The 18,521-nt window shown below is 41.3% G+C and overlaps 1 protein-coding gene across 1 annotated transcript in view; it reads left to right on the forward strand.

Moving 5' to 3' along the window:
• Positions 1-11,527: 11,527 nt before the first annotated feature.
• Positions 11,528-18,521, forward strand: part of FGF2 (fibroblast growth factor 2) — a gene marked incomplete at its 5' end in the record, with an annotated part of 54,388 nt that continues 47,394 nt past the window's right edge. The window contains one exon of the mRNA XM_082652942.1: positions 11,528-11,705. Coding sequence (XP_082509068.1) covers positions 11,528-11,705 — 178 coding nt within the window. The remainder of the gene's footprint in view (positions 11,706-18,521) is intronic.

The following is an 18,521-nucleotide window of genomic DNA, read 5'->3' on the forward strand; positions in this document are numbered from 1 at the left end:
GTTCCAGGGCTTCCCTGGGGGCGCAGTGGTTGAGAGTCCGCCTGCCGATGCAGGGGACACGGGTTCGTGCCCCGGTCCGGGAAGATCCCACATGCCGTGGAGCGGCTGGGCCCATGAGCCATGGCCGCTGAGCCTGCGCGTCCGGAGCCTGTGCTCCACAACGGGAGGGGCCACAACAGTGAGAGGCCCACGTACCGCAAAAAAAAAAAAAAAAAAAAAAAAAAGATATTAATGTTCCATATGTGATGTATTCAAAGTTCAGAGAAATTGTACCCTCTTATCTGCTCACTAAACATCTATTAATGAAGCCCAGTTATGGTAGTTTTGGGGGCAATTATTTACCCTATTGGTTTCTACTAATCATGTGATCTTTTATTTTTCTTTTTTCAGTATACCAACAGCAATGATGACCTTTATTTTCAAATCATGGACAATCAGAGGTATAGATTTACACGGGGATTGTAGGCCTGGGATTAGGCCATTGAATTTTTAACTTCCATGTGGTATTTTTTTACGTGACTTTTTTCTAAGCCAGATTCTGCCATGCTATACTTGCTCAATTTATTCTTTTTTTAAACTTAGAAGCAGAACTTTACTATATCTACTAATTTTACCTTAATCCTTCTAAGTTGTAGAAAGGCTTTTAAGTTTTAATTTTATCATCTGTACTACTAATTAGCATTTCCAGCTTTATGATGCTAAAACTTTAGCAAGAATGGCACCTCTGTGAAGGCACGAGCGCTGTTCACTGGCCAGAATGTAACACAGTACAGTTACTTTGGAGGTGAATTTGGCAATGTATTTTAAAATTAAAGTTGAGAATGCAGGAACCCAATAAATCCATCGCTAGGTAACTCTGGAGAAAAAGTTAAATATATGCACATGGAGATGGTCATCGCAGCACTGTTTGTAGTGGCCAAGACTTGTGTAAAACCTAAATGTACATCAGTCAGGAAATAATTTAGGACTCTGGAATACTCTGTAGCCATTAAAATGAACAAGGTAGATCCATGTTTAATTATCATGGAAAGAATTCTAAGACATACACTGAGCGAAAACACAAGTTACTGAAAGTTAGGGAAACGTGATACCATTTATGTAAAGATACATACACTCATACTAAATAACACTGTATCTTTTCTATGGTACACATATGCATGTAAATGCACAAAGAAAAATCTGAAGTGATACACCCCAAACTGAGAAAAATGGTTTTATCTGGGAAGAAGAAGGAAGTGGGGGTGGAGTCCAAAGAATACTCTCACCATTATCTGTAATGCTTGCATTTTTCACAAAGATATTGTATAACTTTGTATTATTGTACAAAGTTAATTTTTAACCAGTTAAAACCCAACAACAAAAAGAATGAAAAGAAACCTAATTCAAGGTGTCAATAAAAATGTTTAAAAGGAAAACATCCATAAGCTCACATTAAAAAAATACTCCTTCATTTTATAGAAATGGTAAATGAAGAAATAAGAAACCAATTATAAGACATTAGCTGCCTGAGAAAGTCCAGGAACATCTTCTCACTGGAAGATTCTCAACATGTCCTTGTGGACATTTGGGGAATGGGCACCAAATCAATCCCTGCTCTCTCCTGTTCCGTGATGTGGCCTATTTCTGGGCCCTCATCCCTTCATATTCAGTATGAATTTTGGTTTTATCTCTTATAATGGAACTGAAAATTAAAATACTTCAGAGTCCAACTTTGAGGAGCGAGGCAATAAGTGGATGAAGGGATACCTACAAATATCTTCTCTCAAAATACAACTGCAGCCACTTTCCATTGGGGAGGATAAGATGGAGTGCAGAAGTCAGCAGAGAGCTGTCCCTGGAATCCTACAGGACGTGGCCAGAGACGACACAGGGCATCTTTACTTCATGGACCCTCTGCATTTACTTTCTGGTTTTTATTGAGGAATTTTACCTCAAATTATTATATTTTTCTCATTACATATGTTTTCAAATAAGTAGGAAAAATTAGTACATGCATATGGTTTAAAAAAATCAAGTAGTACAAAAACAGTACAATGAGAAGTCTTCCTTTAACTGCAGATTCCAGTCCCTAGAGGCAGACACTCCTGAAATATTTTGTCTATAAAAGCACGTATTGGGTTGGCCAAAATGTTCATTCGTTTTTTTCTGTAAGATGCCTCTAGTAGCACTTAGTTGTCTTTAACTTCATTCGAAACAATTTTGTTAGATTGTATTGTGACAGCTGTCGTATCAGCGTGTATTTTAAAAAAATTATCAATATTGGTGAATTTTTGTGTAACCCTTTTAATATTGAAGTTGGAAGAAAAAAGCAACATTTTCGGCATATTATGCTTTCTAATTCCAAGAAAGGTTAAAACGCAACTGAAACGCAAAAAAAGATTTGTGCAGTGTATGGAGAAGGTGCTGTGACTGATTGAATGTGTCAAAACTGGTTTGCTGGAGATTTCTCACTGGACGATGCTCCACAGTCTGGTAGACCAGTTGAAGTTGATAGTGATCAAATTGAGACATTAACTGAGAACAATCAATGTTACACCATGCGGGAGATAGCTGACATACTCAAAATATCCAAATCAAACGTTGAAATCATTTGCACCAGGTTGGTCATGTGAATCACTTTGATATTTGGGTTCCTCATAAGTTAAGCGAAAAAAACCTTCTTGACTGTATTTCCGCATACAGTTCTCTATATACATAATCTACATAACGAAAACGTTCCGTTTTGAAAACAAATTGTGATGGGCAATGAAAAGTGGATACTGTCCAATAATGTGGAATGGAAGAGATCATGGGGCAAGTGAAATGAACAACCACCAACCACGCTAAAGGCTGGTCTTCATCCAAAGAAGGTGATGTTATGTATATGGTGGGATTGAAAGGGAGTCCTCTATTATGAGCTCCTTCCGGAAAACCAAACGATTAATTCCAGCAAGTACTGCTCCCAATTAGATCAACTGAAAGCAGTACTCGATGAATAGTGTCTGGAATTAGTCAACAGAAAATGGATAATCTTCCATCAGGATAACGCAAGACCACATGTTTCTTTGATGACCAGGCAAAAACTGTTAGAGCTTGGCTGGGAAGTTCTGATTCATCTTCTGTATTCACCAGATATTGCACCTTCGGATTTCCATTGATTTCAGTCTTTACAAAATTCTCTTAATGGAAAAAAATTCAATTCCCTGGAAGACTGTAAAAGGCACCTAGAACAATTCTCTGCTCAAAAAGATAAAAAGTTTTGGGAAGATGGAATTATGAAGTTGCCTGAAAAATGGCAGAAGGTTGTGGAACAAAAGGGTGAATATGTTGTTCAATCAAGTTCTTGGTGAAAATGAAAAATGTTATCTTTTGTTTTTACTTAAAAACCAAAGGCATTTTTCTGCCAACCCAATATATATTGCAGGCATATGCATGTTTTCCCTTCATGAAAATGGAAGCATGCTAAACACATTGCAATATGCCTTACATTTTTCACTTATTTTCTACTTTTTCAGTATACCTAGATCATTCCACAGCCATGTATATAGATTGACTTCATTATAAAAAAAAACTGCAATAGTTCTTTATAAATTGCATCTGGCAATGATGGGCTCTCAAAAAACATTAAATGAATGACTCCACATAGTTTCTTTCATAAGCCTCTAATGAAGACCATTTTATTGTTTATTTCCAGTCTTTTGCAACCACAAGCAAAGCTGAAGTATATATGTTCACACATCTTTGTGCATGTGTGTGAATATGTCTGTAGGATAAATTTCTAGACAAGAAATTGCTGAATTAAAAGATACACTTATTTCAAATATTGAATGCTATTGTTGATCGATCTCCCACCAGCAGTGAAAGAGAGTACCTGTTTCCTTCAACTCTCTAATCCTATATGTTAAACTTTTTGACTGTACCCATCTGAGAAATAAAACAATGTATTTCTTTCCCTCGAATGTTTTATATTTTGTTTATATATTTTAAAAGGCTTCTTTATGTAAAAATTATGTATTAATCTATATATTTTATTTATATTTCTTTTTCTATGAACTACTTGTTCATGTTCCTTTGCCAGTGAGTCGTTTCTCACTGATATTTAAGGTCTCTTTGTTTTTTAGTTTAACTTTGATGTCACAGATACTGCATAATTTCCCAGTTTGTCATTTATCTTTTTTTTTTTTTTTTTTTTGCGGTACGCGGGCCTCTCACTGTTGTGGCCTCTTCCGTTGCGGAGCACAGGCTCCGGACGCGCAGGCTCAGCGGCCATGGCTCACGGGCCCAGCCGCTCCGCGGCATGTGGGATATTCCCGGACCGGGGCACGAACCAGTGTCCCCTGTATCGGCAGGCGGACTCTCAACCACTGCGCCACCAGGGAAGCCCTGTCATTTATCTTTTGACTTGGGTTTAGAGCAGGGAGGGGGACAGCACTAGTGGTGGATACTTGTGTTAAATTTATATAATTGAAGGGTTTGTTCATATAGCTTTCCCCAAACCAAGGAGCAGTCTGTCCCAAAGGTAAATTCAGGTTCCTGCTTCTTACACAGTTGCTTTAAGATGACAGGGGTTTTTTTCTGCTAGTTTTTGCACATTAAAAAAAAAAAAAAAAGTGCCTTGAATTGACGGTCAGGATGTCCCCTTTACACTAATGTCAAATAAGAACAAATGGACAATGATATTCGAATCTCTCTAATCTGAGCAGACCACACAGAAGATAAGGAATAGCAGGGTCTTTCTGTAAGGGGCTATCTTTGAAATAATATTTATTATTAACAACAATTTATTTGAATGAAATTAATATAAGGAAGGCTGAGCTCCTCTGATTCAATAGCTTTGTCATCCAACTCTTACTATAGGGTTGAGCTAATTAAAAAACATAGAACATATGAATAAACCTAGTTACTTCTAGCATCCCTCTCTTTTCAAAGGTAGAAGAACAAGTCCTTGCGGTTGTCCAGTGGCCCTCAGGGAAGCCCAAGATAATTTAAAGGTAAAAGACATCATGAAGTTTTTATTTTTCTGAATTTAGGAGTTGATCTTGGGAAGGCAAAATCAAAGCCTATGAGAGGAGACTGGTCACTTGATTAATATGGTCACAGACATCTGAAAATAGTGCATGATTGTAGCTTGACTGTCTATGTAGAGTGACAATACACTATTTAAAAATAAGCTGACCGAAGGTGACGTAATTAAGCCTTGGCTATTTCAGGAACTTCAGTATGTTCCTTGTTTATTTATCTGTTTTTAAAAATCAAGGACACAAAATCCACATAAAGCACAGATCATTATTCTGGGTGAGACCAGAATCTGCCACCTGGGCGTGAAAGATAAACAGTAACCTTTTTTTACGTCTCGTGGAGATAGAGGTGCTCACGCTATTATACCACAGCTGATGGTCATAATGATGACTCGAGAACTGATTAGATGACTTCTGATGTACCAGGCTTTAGAAGTCAGTAATTTGTATATTTTAGTAAGCTTTCATAAGGAAATGGGCTTGGTGTGATTTCATTCAAAAACGGTTAACATTTAGAGTCATTGACCACACCCATACATAATGTAGACGAGGAGTTTGGTTTTCAAAAACAACTTTCTAAAATGAAATTAGTGCATGTGTTCATTTAAAATATATATATATTTGTTCAGACTGCTTAGTGCCACTAGGTCCAAGGATACAGCAATGTTTAGGGCAAAAAGATCTCTCCTTTAAGGGACTTTGTATTCTGTTGAAGTGAGGGGACAGATAATATATAATATAAGGAAACAAATAAACAAGACACAATTTTAGATAATAAGTTTTATGTAATAGTGAGTAGCCAGAGGTTATTTTTATAAAATAAAAATAATTTGACCATCCAAGGTATCAGTACTAACATTTAAACATATCTCATTCTAATATGGGTTTGGGAGTATATAACAAATGGGATATTATTCTATAGTTTTGTAAACTACTTTCAATTAACAATATGTATATTGCAAGTACTTTTCCATGTTATGAATTCTCCTACAAAGCCGTCTATGTGGCTACATGGAACACATTGGTTTCTATGACTATGACATGATTTATTTAAATTAATTTGTTCACCTTTAATTATTTGGATTATCCTTCATTTTTTCCTTATTATAATCAATGTTGTAATAAACACCAAGGTTGCTAAATGTACGTGTCTGTGATTTTTTTCTTTAGAGTAAATTTCTTGCACCAAAACTGTTGGCCTAAGTGATATTTAATTTCAAAAACTTAAGGACTTGGAACTTCCCTGAAGGTCCAGTGGTTAAGACTCTGCACTTCCAATGCCGGGGGCGCGGTTTTGATTCCTGTTGGGGAACTAAGATCCTACATGCCAGGTGATAGGGTGAAAAACAAAAACCTGCTAAGAAAAAAAATTTAAGGACTTGATGCACACACTTTTAAACTGCCTTTTCAAAATGCTACAATAATTTATCCTCCATCTGGCAGCTCATGAAGTTTCCAGTTCACCCTGTCCTTGACAACCTGGGGTGATATCATTTCTTTTTTTCTCTCAACTATATAGGAGAAAATTTTCATTTTTATTTCAACATGCATTTCTTTATTTTTTTTCTAAGATAATTCACATGCCATAAAATTCACCATTTTTAAGTGTACAATTTACTGGCTTTTTAGTATATTCACAAAGTGGTGCAACCATTACCACTATCTAACTGCAGAGCTTTTTCGTCACTCCCAAAACACCCTACACCCGCTCGCAGTCACTCCCCAGCCCCCTCTTCTCCCAGCCCTTGGCAGCCCCTTTATCTACTTTGTATTTCTGTGGATTTTGGTCTCTTCTTGACATTTTGTATACATGGAATCATGCTCTTCTTTCTGGCTTTTCTGATTCCACTGTAACAAGGTTCATCTATGTTTTAGTATGTATCAGTATTTCATTTGTTTTTAGAGTCAAATAATATTCCGTTGTATGGATATACCAAATTTTGTTTATCCATTTGTCAATTGATAGACATTTGGGTCGTTTCCACTTTTTGGCTCTTATGAATAATGCTGCTATGAACATTCATTGACATGCTTTTGTGTGAACACAGTTTTCATTTCATATATATGTATATGAATGCAATTGCTAGGTCATACGGTGACTCTATGTTTAAATTTTTGAGGAGCTGCCAGACTCTTCTCTATATTTATGTTCCCACCAGCATTGTATGAAGGTTCCAATTATTCCACACCCTTGACAGCCCTTGTTATTTTGTTTTTTGTTTGTTTGTTTTTTATTATAGCTATTTTTGTGGGTGTGAAGTGATAACTCATTGTGGTTTTGATTTACATTTTACTAATGACTATCTTGAACATCTTCTCACATACTTACTGGCTATTTTTGTAGATTCTTTGGGGAAATGTCTATTCAAATACTTTGTCCACTTTTAAATTGGGTTGTCTTTTTACTGTTGAGTTGTAACTGTTCTTTATATATTTTGGAGACTAGACTCTCATATATATGATTTGCAAAATTTTCTCCCATTCTCTGGATACCTTTCATTTTCTCTATAGTATGATTTGATACACAAAACTTTCTAATTTGGATGAAGTACAATTTATCTATTGTTGCGTCTTTAGTGCCATATCTAAGAAACCATTGCCTAATCCAAGGTCACAAAGATTTATACCTATGTTTTCATCTAAGAGGGTTCATAGTTTTACATTTAAGTCTATGATCTATGTTGAGTTAATTTTTAAAAATATAGTGTGAGGCAGGGGTCCAAAGTAATTCTTTTCACGTGAATATCTAGTCCCAACACCTTTGTTGGAAAGACTCTTCTTTCCCCATTGAATGGTTTTGGCATCCTTGTTGAAAATCAGTTGATCATAAATGTCAGAGTTTATTTTTTGACTCTCAATTCTATTGCATTGATTTATATGTCTACCCTTAATCCTGTATCACACTGTCCTATACATTGTAGCTTTGTAGAAAGTTTTGAAATCAAGTCTTCCAACTCTGTTCTGCTTGTTCAAGACTGTTTTGGCTATTCTCAGTCCTTCACCTGTCCATATCAGTTTCATAATTGGCTTGCCAGTTTCTTCAAAAAAGGAAGTTGGAATTTTGACAGAGAATGCACTGAAGCTGTAGATCAATTTGAGTATTACCATCTTAGCAATATTGTCTTTCAATCCGTGAATACAGATGTCTTCCCATTTATTTACATCTTATTTAATTTCTTCCAAATAATGTTTTGTAGTTTTTGGTATACAAGTCTTGAACTTCTTTGGTTAAATTTATTCCTAAATATTTTATTTATTTTGATGCTATTGTAAATGGAATTGTTTCCTTAATTTCATTTTTGGATTGTTCTTTACTAGTGTTAAGAAATACAACTGATTTTAATGTACTGATCTTGTATCCTGCAACCTTACTGAAGTCATTTATTAGCTCAGATAGTTGTGTGTGTGTCTATGTTTGTGTGTGTGTATTCTTCAGGGTTTTCTATATATAAGATTGTGTACTCTGCAAATACAGATAGATTTACTTCTTCCTTGGCAAACTGGATCCTTTTATTTCATTTCTTGCCTAATTACTCCATTATAAGAACCCACCCTTATGACTTCATTTAACCTTAATTACCTACTTAAAAGGCCCCATCTCCAAATACAGTCATACTGAAGGTTAGAACTTCAACATAGGAATCTGGGGGGGGGGGGGACACAATTCAGTCCATGACAGTTATCTGCAACTTACAAGAGTTGTAAAGTTGCTCAAAGACAAAGGTACAGAGACCCCACAGAATCAGATAACCTAGACAATGCCTAATTTTCCATTGAAGATATATAGTAATCATTTTTGTCCACTTAAAAGTCTTTCAGATTTTTTCCCTGCAATTAAGAAAGAAGTATTTGCTATTCTTATACGTTTATTTGTCCAATTGAATTTTACAGTATTGTTAGATTGTTTTAAAATGGTGCTAAAATTTTAAACTAATATTGTTTAAAAAATTTAAGTATGGTTAGGGGTATTTGACATTGTTATTTTACTGTATGTTTCCATCCAGGAACACTTAAAATTTTTTTTAAGTTCTCATTAAGCCTTTGTACTTTTCATCATTTAGATTCTGAACAATTCTTATTAATTCCAAAGTAATTTACCTTGGTGTTGTAAGGGAAATTCCTCTTTCCTTTATGGTTCCTAAATAGTTATCACTGGAAACTAATAATTTTTAAAAATAATGAGTTTTGTATCCATCATCTTATAGAATTCTCCTATTGGTTCTAGTTATTTTTCAAAATTATCTTTATTTTAATATTCATCCTTATAGTTGGGTAAATTGAGGATGTAAGTTGAGTGCTTATGGTTCAGCTGAGAGCAAATTGATTGCATCTAAGAATATTTTGTCTGTCTCTCTGTATGTGTACAGGGGTGTGTTGAGAAGAGTCTGGGTAGGAACATGAGACAACTTTCTTAATGATGTCTTCTTGGAATTAACACTATTTGTCTTGGAGACCTAGATTCCCAGAGCTGGCTTATCCATTTCATGTGACATCTCCTCCTCTGGTTTTAGAAGGAACTAGGAAACAAGTAGTTATTGTACATGGGATGCAGGTCCTCAGGACCTGTGGTCTGTTAGCACACAGATTCCTTAACTGCTTGTAGGTGTTCCCCAAATTTCTGGATGCTACTGTTCAAAAATATTTTGACTTAGCTTTTATCCCTTTGCTCTTGGAATACTCAGGTTTGTGTGACACGGAGTTCAAGGCTTCTTCAAATCTAACTCGATTTCAAAGTTAAGTGGCAACCTGATGCATGCTGCAGTAGCTTTAAGCATTCCCTAGGATACCCACAAAGATCGTCTGGAAGGGAGCTGTCTGTCTTAACAGATTTTCAAAGCAGATAAAACCTGTCCATTTTGGAGAGAGATGTCAGAGAACATACATCAGCCTGGAGAAGAGTACTCGTGGTTTTAAAGCTCCAAAGAATCGATTCATACGTCCTAGAAATGCATCTAGAGTTAAACACCTCTTGGAGACTTATGAACAAGTGCACTGATGGATAATCTTTTGAAACCAAATATGTTCTTAAATAGAGGAATTTCTGTATTCTCACATCTTCCAAGAAGCTTTCCCTAACCGCTGCCTACCCTCAAGCTGAGTTACCCCTTATCTGAAATCGCACGAAACTTTATTTTTACACTTCTATGGCCTTGACACTTTCTGCTGGTATTTGTGTTGTTCGTGCTCCCCATGTATCAGCCTCACAGTGCCAGAAGATTGGGTATCTCCCACTGCACTTACTGAAATGCTTTGCAAACAGTAGGTGCTCAGTATATGAAGTTCTGTGGATGGACATTTTGATAATCTGTAGTACCTGTTATATTCTACTGAAAATTAGCAAAGTGCAATTAACTTCAATTTTGTAGTTTGGGATTTTCAGTAAACTACCCTCCCTCCAAGAAATGCCTAACAGTTTAGCTAGAATAAGACATTAACATACTTCCATCACGATGAGGATTTGAGGCCCTTCATCTTTCCACTTTTGTCTAATTCAAGTTAGTCAGGCTAGTAAAAGAAAAGCCTTTTCCTCTTAGCAACGCAACCCGCTCCCCTTCTCTGGCCTCTTTCTTCGCTTATGTTAGTGAACTACTTCAGCCCCTGCCTTCAGTGTTAACAGTTTGTGCTTGTGAGTAACCCTCGGCTTTTGGTGATGAGAGATGTTCGAAACCTATTCTGACACAGAACCCTTCCTCGCTTCCGATTCCTCTGCTTCTTGGGGGTGGAAATAGTTTCTCCGCTTTGAAACGCTGGCAGGGAAAAAGAATGGGGGAGAAAATTGCATTTAAACTTTTAAAAGTTGAATCACGGCTGGTTGCACAGCAAAAGCTCCACAGTGTGGAGAAAGTCTGAATGTGATTTGGGTTGCGCGGGGTTGGGCTGGGCGCCTTCGGGGGGAACCGGCGGGGTCGAGCCCCCGGAGCGGCGAAGGCCCGGGCCGTGGCCTCCCGCCGCATCCCCGCACCTCCCCCGCCCCCTGGCTGCGTTCGGGCTGCGCCCCCCCCCCCACGCCGGGCACGGAGGTCGCGCGCTTGCGTGTTGCGGCCAGAGCGCCCGACCCGGAGACCGGTCCCTTAAAACGCCGAGCGAGTAGGGGGCGGCGCGCAGGAAGGGAGGAGGACCGGGGACCTGCGGGGCTGGTGGGCGTTCGCGGGTGGAGACGTAGAAGATGTGACGCCGCGGCCCGGCTGTTGCCAGACCAGCGGACGCTGTGCCCGCGGTTGCAAAAGGATCCCTGGCGCTGCAGCTTCGGGAGGCGGCCCTCCCGAGAGCGGCGGCTGCGGAGACACCCAGCCCTTACTCCCAGCTCCCGGGCCGCTCGGCTCCCCGTGCTCTAGGGCCGGCGGAGAGGGAAGCGGCGGAACAGCTTGAGGCTGGGGGCCCGCGGGCGCGGCCGCGTGCCGCGTGGAGGGAGGCTGGGGGGCCGGGGCCGGGGCCGCGCCCCGGAGCGCGTCCGAGGCCGGGGCCGGGGCGCGGCGACTCCCCGCGCGGCTCCAGGGGCTCGGGGACCCCGGCAGGGCGCTGTCGGGGCCATGGCAGCCGGGAGCATCACCACGCTGCCCGCCCTGCCGGAGGACGGCGGCAGCGGCGCCTTCCCGCCCGGCCACTTCAAGGACCCCAAGCGGCTGTACTGCAAAAACGGGGGCTTCTTCCTGCGCATCCACCCCGACGGCCGAGTGGACGGGGTCCGCGAGAAGAGCGACCCTCACGGTGAGTGCTGGCCGGCTCTTCCTACTCCGTGCCGTCTCCATCCCCTGCCGTTCTCTCTCCCGCCCCTGCCTTCCAGCCTCCGCGCTCCTTCCTTCTCTTCACTCTGACCCCAGTGGGGCTTGTGGTCTCTCCCCGCGCGGCCCTCGGCGGTTTTGGGTTCACCACTCGGCCCCTCCTGCCCCGAGCTGCGGTGGCGGGTAGACGCTCGCCCAGGCTTTGGAGTGTGCCGGTTTCCACTGGTACACCAGTACCCCGGGCCCGGAGCCGCAGGGCGCCCGGGCCTTGCCGGTGACTCTCTGTGGTAATGTGAATTGCAGTTGCAGACAACCTGTCGCGTCGGGGATGCCCGGCGGCCGAGCAGAGGTGGGTGGCTCACGGAGGTGCCCCTGGCGCCCCCAGCCTGAAGTTCCGACCCCTTCTTTGTGGGATGCGCGCAGTCCCCGGGACAAAGCCAGGAGGGACCGCAGCCGAATTAAACGTTCCTTATTGGAAAGATACCTTTCCAGAGTTGTGCCCTTAAATTCCAGTTTGGTAGGATCCAAGGCAGTTGGCACACTGCTGTCACCCATCCATTTCTGTTTTTTTCCCCGAATTTCGGAAAACTGAAAAAGCAGAAAATATGGACTGTATTAATAAAGTGCTATAGACCTTTGTTGCAGTAGTGAAAAGAACTGCAAAAACTTTAATCTTCCACTTGCAGTTATTAGCTATGGGACCTTGAGCGACATTTAACCCTTGAGCCCGTTTCCTCATCCCGAAAGGGGGGGATAATCAACCTTGCATCAGGATTGAGGATCAAATGAGGATTTATATAAAGTGCACAGAGGACTCAGTTTACTAGTATGCAGTTTCGTTTTCTGTAAAAATAAAATGAAATAAAATAAAATCTATCTGTGGTTATAGAAAGAAGATGGGCCTAAGTCATTAGTTCTCAAACTTTAGGGATGCATTAGAATCACCTGGAAGGTTTGTTATACCACATGGCTGAACCATCTCCCAGAGTTTCAGATTACTTAGGTCTGGAGTGGGGCCTGATTTGCATTTCTAACAAGTTTCCAGGTGATGCTGACCAGGGAGCACACTTTGAGAACCCACTGGTCTAGAGAAAAGATGGAGAAAAAGGTGTAAAATGGGCTGGTAAAAATACTGATGAATTGGAAGTGAGAGAAAGAGATCAGATATATTTTAACTGTCACCCTGTAAGTGTAGGTAAAACATCTCTTTTGAAAGCTGTTTGTTATGCCATTCCTTCCTTTATGGGTTTCAGGTGGAAAACCTGATCCTCTTATTGCCTGAGAAAAGACCCGCAGGAGTCCGTCTTTACCTTATGATGCTAATGGTGTGTCCTTCACTTTGGAATGCGGGAGTAGGAAGTGGAGAGAGCTCTGCGGCCAAGCCTCCATTGACAAATTCGGGAATGGGAAATGTGCTTTCATAAGAATTGAGTCTTTATTGGTTCCAAAATAGCAACAAGCAAAAGATGCAGGCCTGTAATTTTTTTCAGGCCTGCCGTAATTAAAAAGTTTTCTCATGTACTATCCAGTAAATCTGAAAAGATGCTTTTAGTCCAGTCTATCGGTTGCGCTCCTTCTCTATTTTGGTAACTTAAATGGATTTCACAAAATTACCTTTGTGTTTGGAGTTTGTTCTGCAGTTGTCTGCCAGGCTAGCCCAGCTGGTTAGGGCAAGGTGCACATATGTCCCAATTAGTTTTGCTCTTTTCTAGTAGCACAAAAAGGAACATGTTCTTTGACTAGAAGACAGAAGAACTCTCCCCCAGATTGGGTTCATATTGAGGCTTCCCCTAGTAGTCTCTTTTTTTTTCCAGACATTTTATTACAGTTTTTTCTTTGACACTCTCGATACCCTATTTCTTTAGAACAAAACTGTATAGGGGCTAGTGAGTGAGGGTAATTCTGAATTGCATACCGCATTACCACCCTTGTAAAAACAACTGTTAACTTTTTATTCCCAATTCTGGGCTGGGCTGTCATTTTTGTAATCTGATTTTAACTCAGTGGTACTCAAATAGGATTGGTACTGCCTGCCCCCTTCCACCTCCAGGGAACATCTAGCAATGCCTGGAGACATTTTTGGTTGTCACGCCTGGAAGGGTGCTATTGGCATTTAATAAGTAGAGGCCAGGGATGATGCTACAGTGCACAAGATACCTCCCTAATGCCTCAGCAAAAAATTTTCTGACCCTAAATGTTAGAAGTGCTAAGGTTGAGAAACCCTACCAACTTGATAACTAGCTAAAGACAAGATGTTTAAAAGTGAAGAGTAGAATATTCATCCAGATCTGTGGAGAGCACTGATTTTTTAAAATCACCTTGTACCAGGTGATAGCCTGTCAAGAATGTAAACCTAAAAATGATAAATTTAGGCCACTTTTGTATAGCCCAACCTGGACATAAGTTTAAGTACAATGTTTTTTTCTGGCATGTCGAAGGCGTACTGATAGTTGACCAAACCAGGAGGAGACTGATGGGAAATACATAAGAAAAAAAATGACTTAACAATATCCTCTGAATTACATCCCCTCCATTCCCCTGAACGAGCAAAACTGATCAGGAAACGTGGAGAAATCAGTTAACCGTTGCTACAGCTTCCCTCTGAATTAAGGCCCAGATATCTAGACCTGTTTGAAACGTTGGAAAACCCAAGGCCACATTCCTCAAACTGTTTTGCCCAATGGACCCTAAAATCTGTCATTGGAGATTTATTTCTTTGGTGTTAACACTTTCCGGACGTTTCTAAAATGCAAATACAGTCTGCTCTCCGTATCCGACGGTTCCCTATCTGCGGAGATGAGGGTCAACAGTGCTGCGCCACGGTCCTCGAGGGACCTGAGGCTCCATGGTTGTTGGTACCTGCGGGGGATCCTGGAACCGGCCCCCCACGGATACCGAGGGAGGAGGGTCCCTCTGGAAGGAAGGTTCAGCAGCGTTCGGATTTTACCGTTTAGCGTGGATTAAATTGCATGTGCAGTTTCTTCCCCAAAACCTGACCAGGAGGACTGGAGTTGGCGGAGCTGGGGGGCGGGGAGCTGTGAAGGATGTGGCAGGAATGTGGGGCGCTGGTTAGGGGCCGGGGCCGTAGCTCAGGTTCTGGAGAGGACACGGGGCGGGGCGGGGCGGACGGCGGCAGAAAGGAAGGGATCACACGCCTGGACGCCCGTGTTTCCAGCTTCACAGTGTTGCTGAAGGTCACCTGTGCTTCTCACCTGGGTTCTCTCTTGAATTGCTTTCACAAGTTGCCTTTGAAAAGGCAACTTCCCTGCACTTTTCTTACAATCCTGGAATAACCTGTGTTTGACACGAGAGTCTTGCTAAAAGCATGATAAAAACAAGGACGGAGCCTGTGCTCCACCCCCCCCCCCCCGCCGCGTGCGCGGTGCACACCCACCACCTTCCCTTCGGCGTCCTGGATGTTTTTACAGGCCCCTTCCAAATGCCCATGGGAATGGGTAACGTTAAGTGTATGCTCTAAAGTAGTGAACCACGTGAAAACATTCAGAAGAGAGAACATTTTATCCCAAGCAGCACGTACAACATGTGGTGGAGTATAGTGAGGGCAAAGTATGCTGCCTGTGTGCATTTTAGCATCAAATTTATTCCAGATGCTGTTATTTTGGAAAAAATGAAGGTAGTTAGAAGTGCTGGGTCGACCCTTGGGCTTCTCCCAGGAGGGCTTCTCCCAGGAGGGCTTCTCCCAGGAGGTGACTGCCTGCTTGCCCCACTTCTCGGCTTCCAGACTCCAGAGGACACTGAGCCTTGAAGAGACTGAGGGACCCGTCCACTCCCATGTGGAGAAGGGATGGGATCCCGGTCTGTGTGACCCCCGTGCCCTGTGCCATGGCACATACTCCATGCAACCCCTCATCGTTAAAAACATGAACTTGCGAAATTCAAAGGGAGGCTTCAGGCCTTTTGTGTCACAGATTTTAAAGATATTCTGGGGGGGAAAAGTTTTTGTTGTTTTTTAAAGGAAGTTTGTATAGTGTAGTAATGATCTGGCTAGATTCTGTGAGTGGATTATTCTCTGTCCGTGATTTACGCGCTTTGAGAAAATGCTGACACCTTAAGGTAGGAACCATGACTTCTCCATATAAGTAAACATCATAAAAGGTTTGTATCTTTTACTCTGGGAATTCTCACTAAATGTCAGCTGCTGATGAGAACATTCTGTGTGGACCATCCCGTGGAATAACTCCTCCTGGACCACATGATGTATAAAAGCACGGTCGAGGTTTATAGTTCTCTTGGTGCAGTTAACACATACGTTTAGACACTTGGTCAGTCTTTTAATGAAGATGATTATATGTAACAAAATTATATTTGGAAAATATTTCAGAATCTTCAAAGCTGGCTATTAGCATTTTTAAGGGTAATCTATACAAAGATGAATCATTTCTCAGGATAATTAGTTTAAAGCTCTCATTATGCATCCCGTTTCCTTTAAAAAGCACCTGAGATTTTTACCACGTACTGTGTGACATAAAATTCCTCAGGTGTGCTGTGCATTTTGATCATTCTTTCTTTCGTGGCCAGTACCCTAGAATCCTGAACGCTCTTCTACTTCATCTCCTTTTCTCTTTTTAATTCTGGATTCTGCACCTGGTATTCTGCTTAAATCATTCTGGGCCCCAGCAGTCTTCCAGTTCAATCACATGAACTTACCCAATTTGTGGCCCTACTTCTGACACTTGACACCATGGTCTGCCTCTGTCTTCCCGAGAATTCCTTGGCTTCTGTTACAGCACATCAACCTGGTTTCCTCTCACCCATCCGACCGTCTTTTCCTCTGGTTTCTCCTTCTTTTGGTCTTTTGCTATAATATTCCCCAAGGCTCTGTCTTGGCACTCCACCCGTCTTTCTGTGTACTCGTGGTCCTTCGGCAGATCAATTACAGTCTTTGTCTCTGATTTCCCACCTCTGTGTTAGTACCGTGTTTCTCACTGCTCGACGGACAGATGCACTGCCACAGCCTCAACTCAACCCACGTAAAACAGGCCACAACAGTTTTCTCCAACTAGCACCCTTCCTACCGAATTTGTTTGTAGTGAAATTATCCTTCTAGTCTCCAAAGCTAGACGCCTTGGAGTCTTCCCTACCTCAGTGACTTTTCCTTGCCTTGTCTCTTGGTTTCCCCTGTCCTGTATTTACCTACAACCATACCCTCCCCGACTTGCCCTCTCCAATATGACCTACCTGCTCAGTCTTATTTCCCACTCTTTGCCATCCGCGCTCCCCTGACGCTGCCAGTGCTCTGTGCTTTCACTGTAGTCTCTAATCTGACAGAGCCGTCACTGTTACAATGATGGGCTTTTCCACTTGTGATCCTTGTTTTTGGAAAATCCTTCTTTTTCTTATCAATGCTTCTCTCACACCCTCCTCCTACTCCCACCTTTCTCTGGAAAGATCTTTTATGAGTCAGCTCAGTGGTCTTCTCCTTTGTGAAACTTTCCCCAGCCTTCCCAGGGAGAATCAATTGTTTCTGTCTCTGCATTTCCCATAGTACCTGGTACGTATTCTTCTACGGACTGCATGATTTTGCTTGTAATTGTTTATGTCTCCTGCACTGGGGCTGTGAACTCTGTCCTCTCTGTGCCCGCTCAAAGAATGTGTGTTAAGTTCAACATGTACCCAACAAATTAGCCAAGTCTTCTAACTTCCTTTCTGATCGTCTTCTCACATCCTTCTTCTTCTCTTAGCCTTGAATTGGCCATTAATCCTCTTACCTTACCCCAGTCCTAGGCAGGCATCAGGCCCCATTTCTTTCATACCGCCCTGTACCTGTCTTTCCTCTCCTGCATGCTATCTAAACATTCTCTCTAATAGCTTGATATATTTTAACTTCACGTCCCTCAGTTTTACTGGAAATTTCTAGTTGGCAGGGATTTTTAAAAATTCAAATGACATTACCTAGCAGTCCTTTACTCTTTTCTACTCTGAGGTCTGAGACTGCATTTACTCACCCCAGGATCCCCTTGACTCCACTGCTCAGTGAATGACAAGGCTGAGGCCCGTTGAAGAGGTTCAATCTGTATTGTTGAATGAGCTGGATCTTTAAATAAATAAGCATGCGTACTTCGGCACGAGGCGTGTAAAATGGATAAATTGATTGTAGCATCACCGTAGTTCCTTCTGCAGCGACACCTCTCACATTATTCAAAGGAAGCAATAAAGGTAAAACACAATCATTTGTTAGGATTAATTTTTATTGTGGAAGATTTTCTTTTCAGCTATTGAATAACATAACATTTCTAGCCAATTCCAGAACTAGTTATAACCCTCTAATTAAAAAATACAGATCTGAGAATTCATACTTGAACCATATACTTTAATCCTTAAATCTCTCTCTCTCAAGTCTAAAACCTGTGAATCATTTTATAAATTAGGATTAAGAACTGTCTGGTTCCATTGTTAGCATCTGCTTTGGCTGTGAGGAAATGACACAAATAGTTTCATCCTAATATTCATTCAGATTTATGAGCCAGTATTCATCACAACAATCATAAAACTCTTAAAAGGACAGAAACTGTATGACAAAGTGAGTCATAGTCTTTGTGATGTGATGTCTGCAAGGGTGGGTGGGAGAGATTGCTGAATGACCAGTCTCATTCTACTGCTTTCTGAGCTGAATCATTTTATAAAGAGAAAACAATTCATGGGTTTACAGATCGTCATAACATAAATAGGAAATGGAAGAGAGTAACAGAGTCAAATAATACCCCCTTTTAAAAAGTTACTTTTTGAAATATAACATTTGATGAACAGTGTTTGTTTTGAATTGGAAATGAAATTATTTACT

Source organism: Grampus griseus (genome assembly GCF_964374135.1).
Source record: "Grampus griseus genome assembly, chromosome: 4".
Classification (NCBI taxonomy): domain Eukaryota; kingdom Metazoa; phylum Chordata; class Mammalia; order Artiodactyla; family Delphinidae; genus Grampus; species Grampus griseus.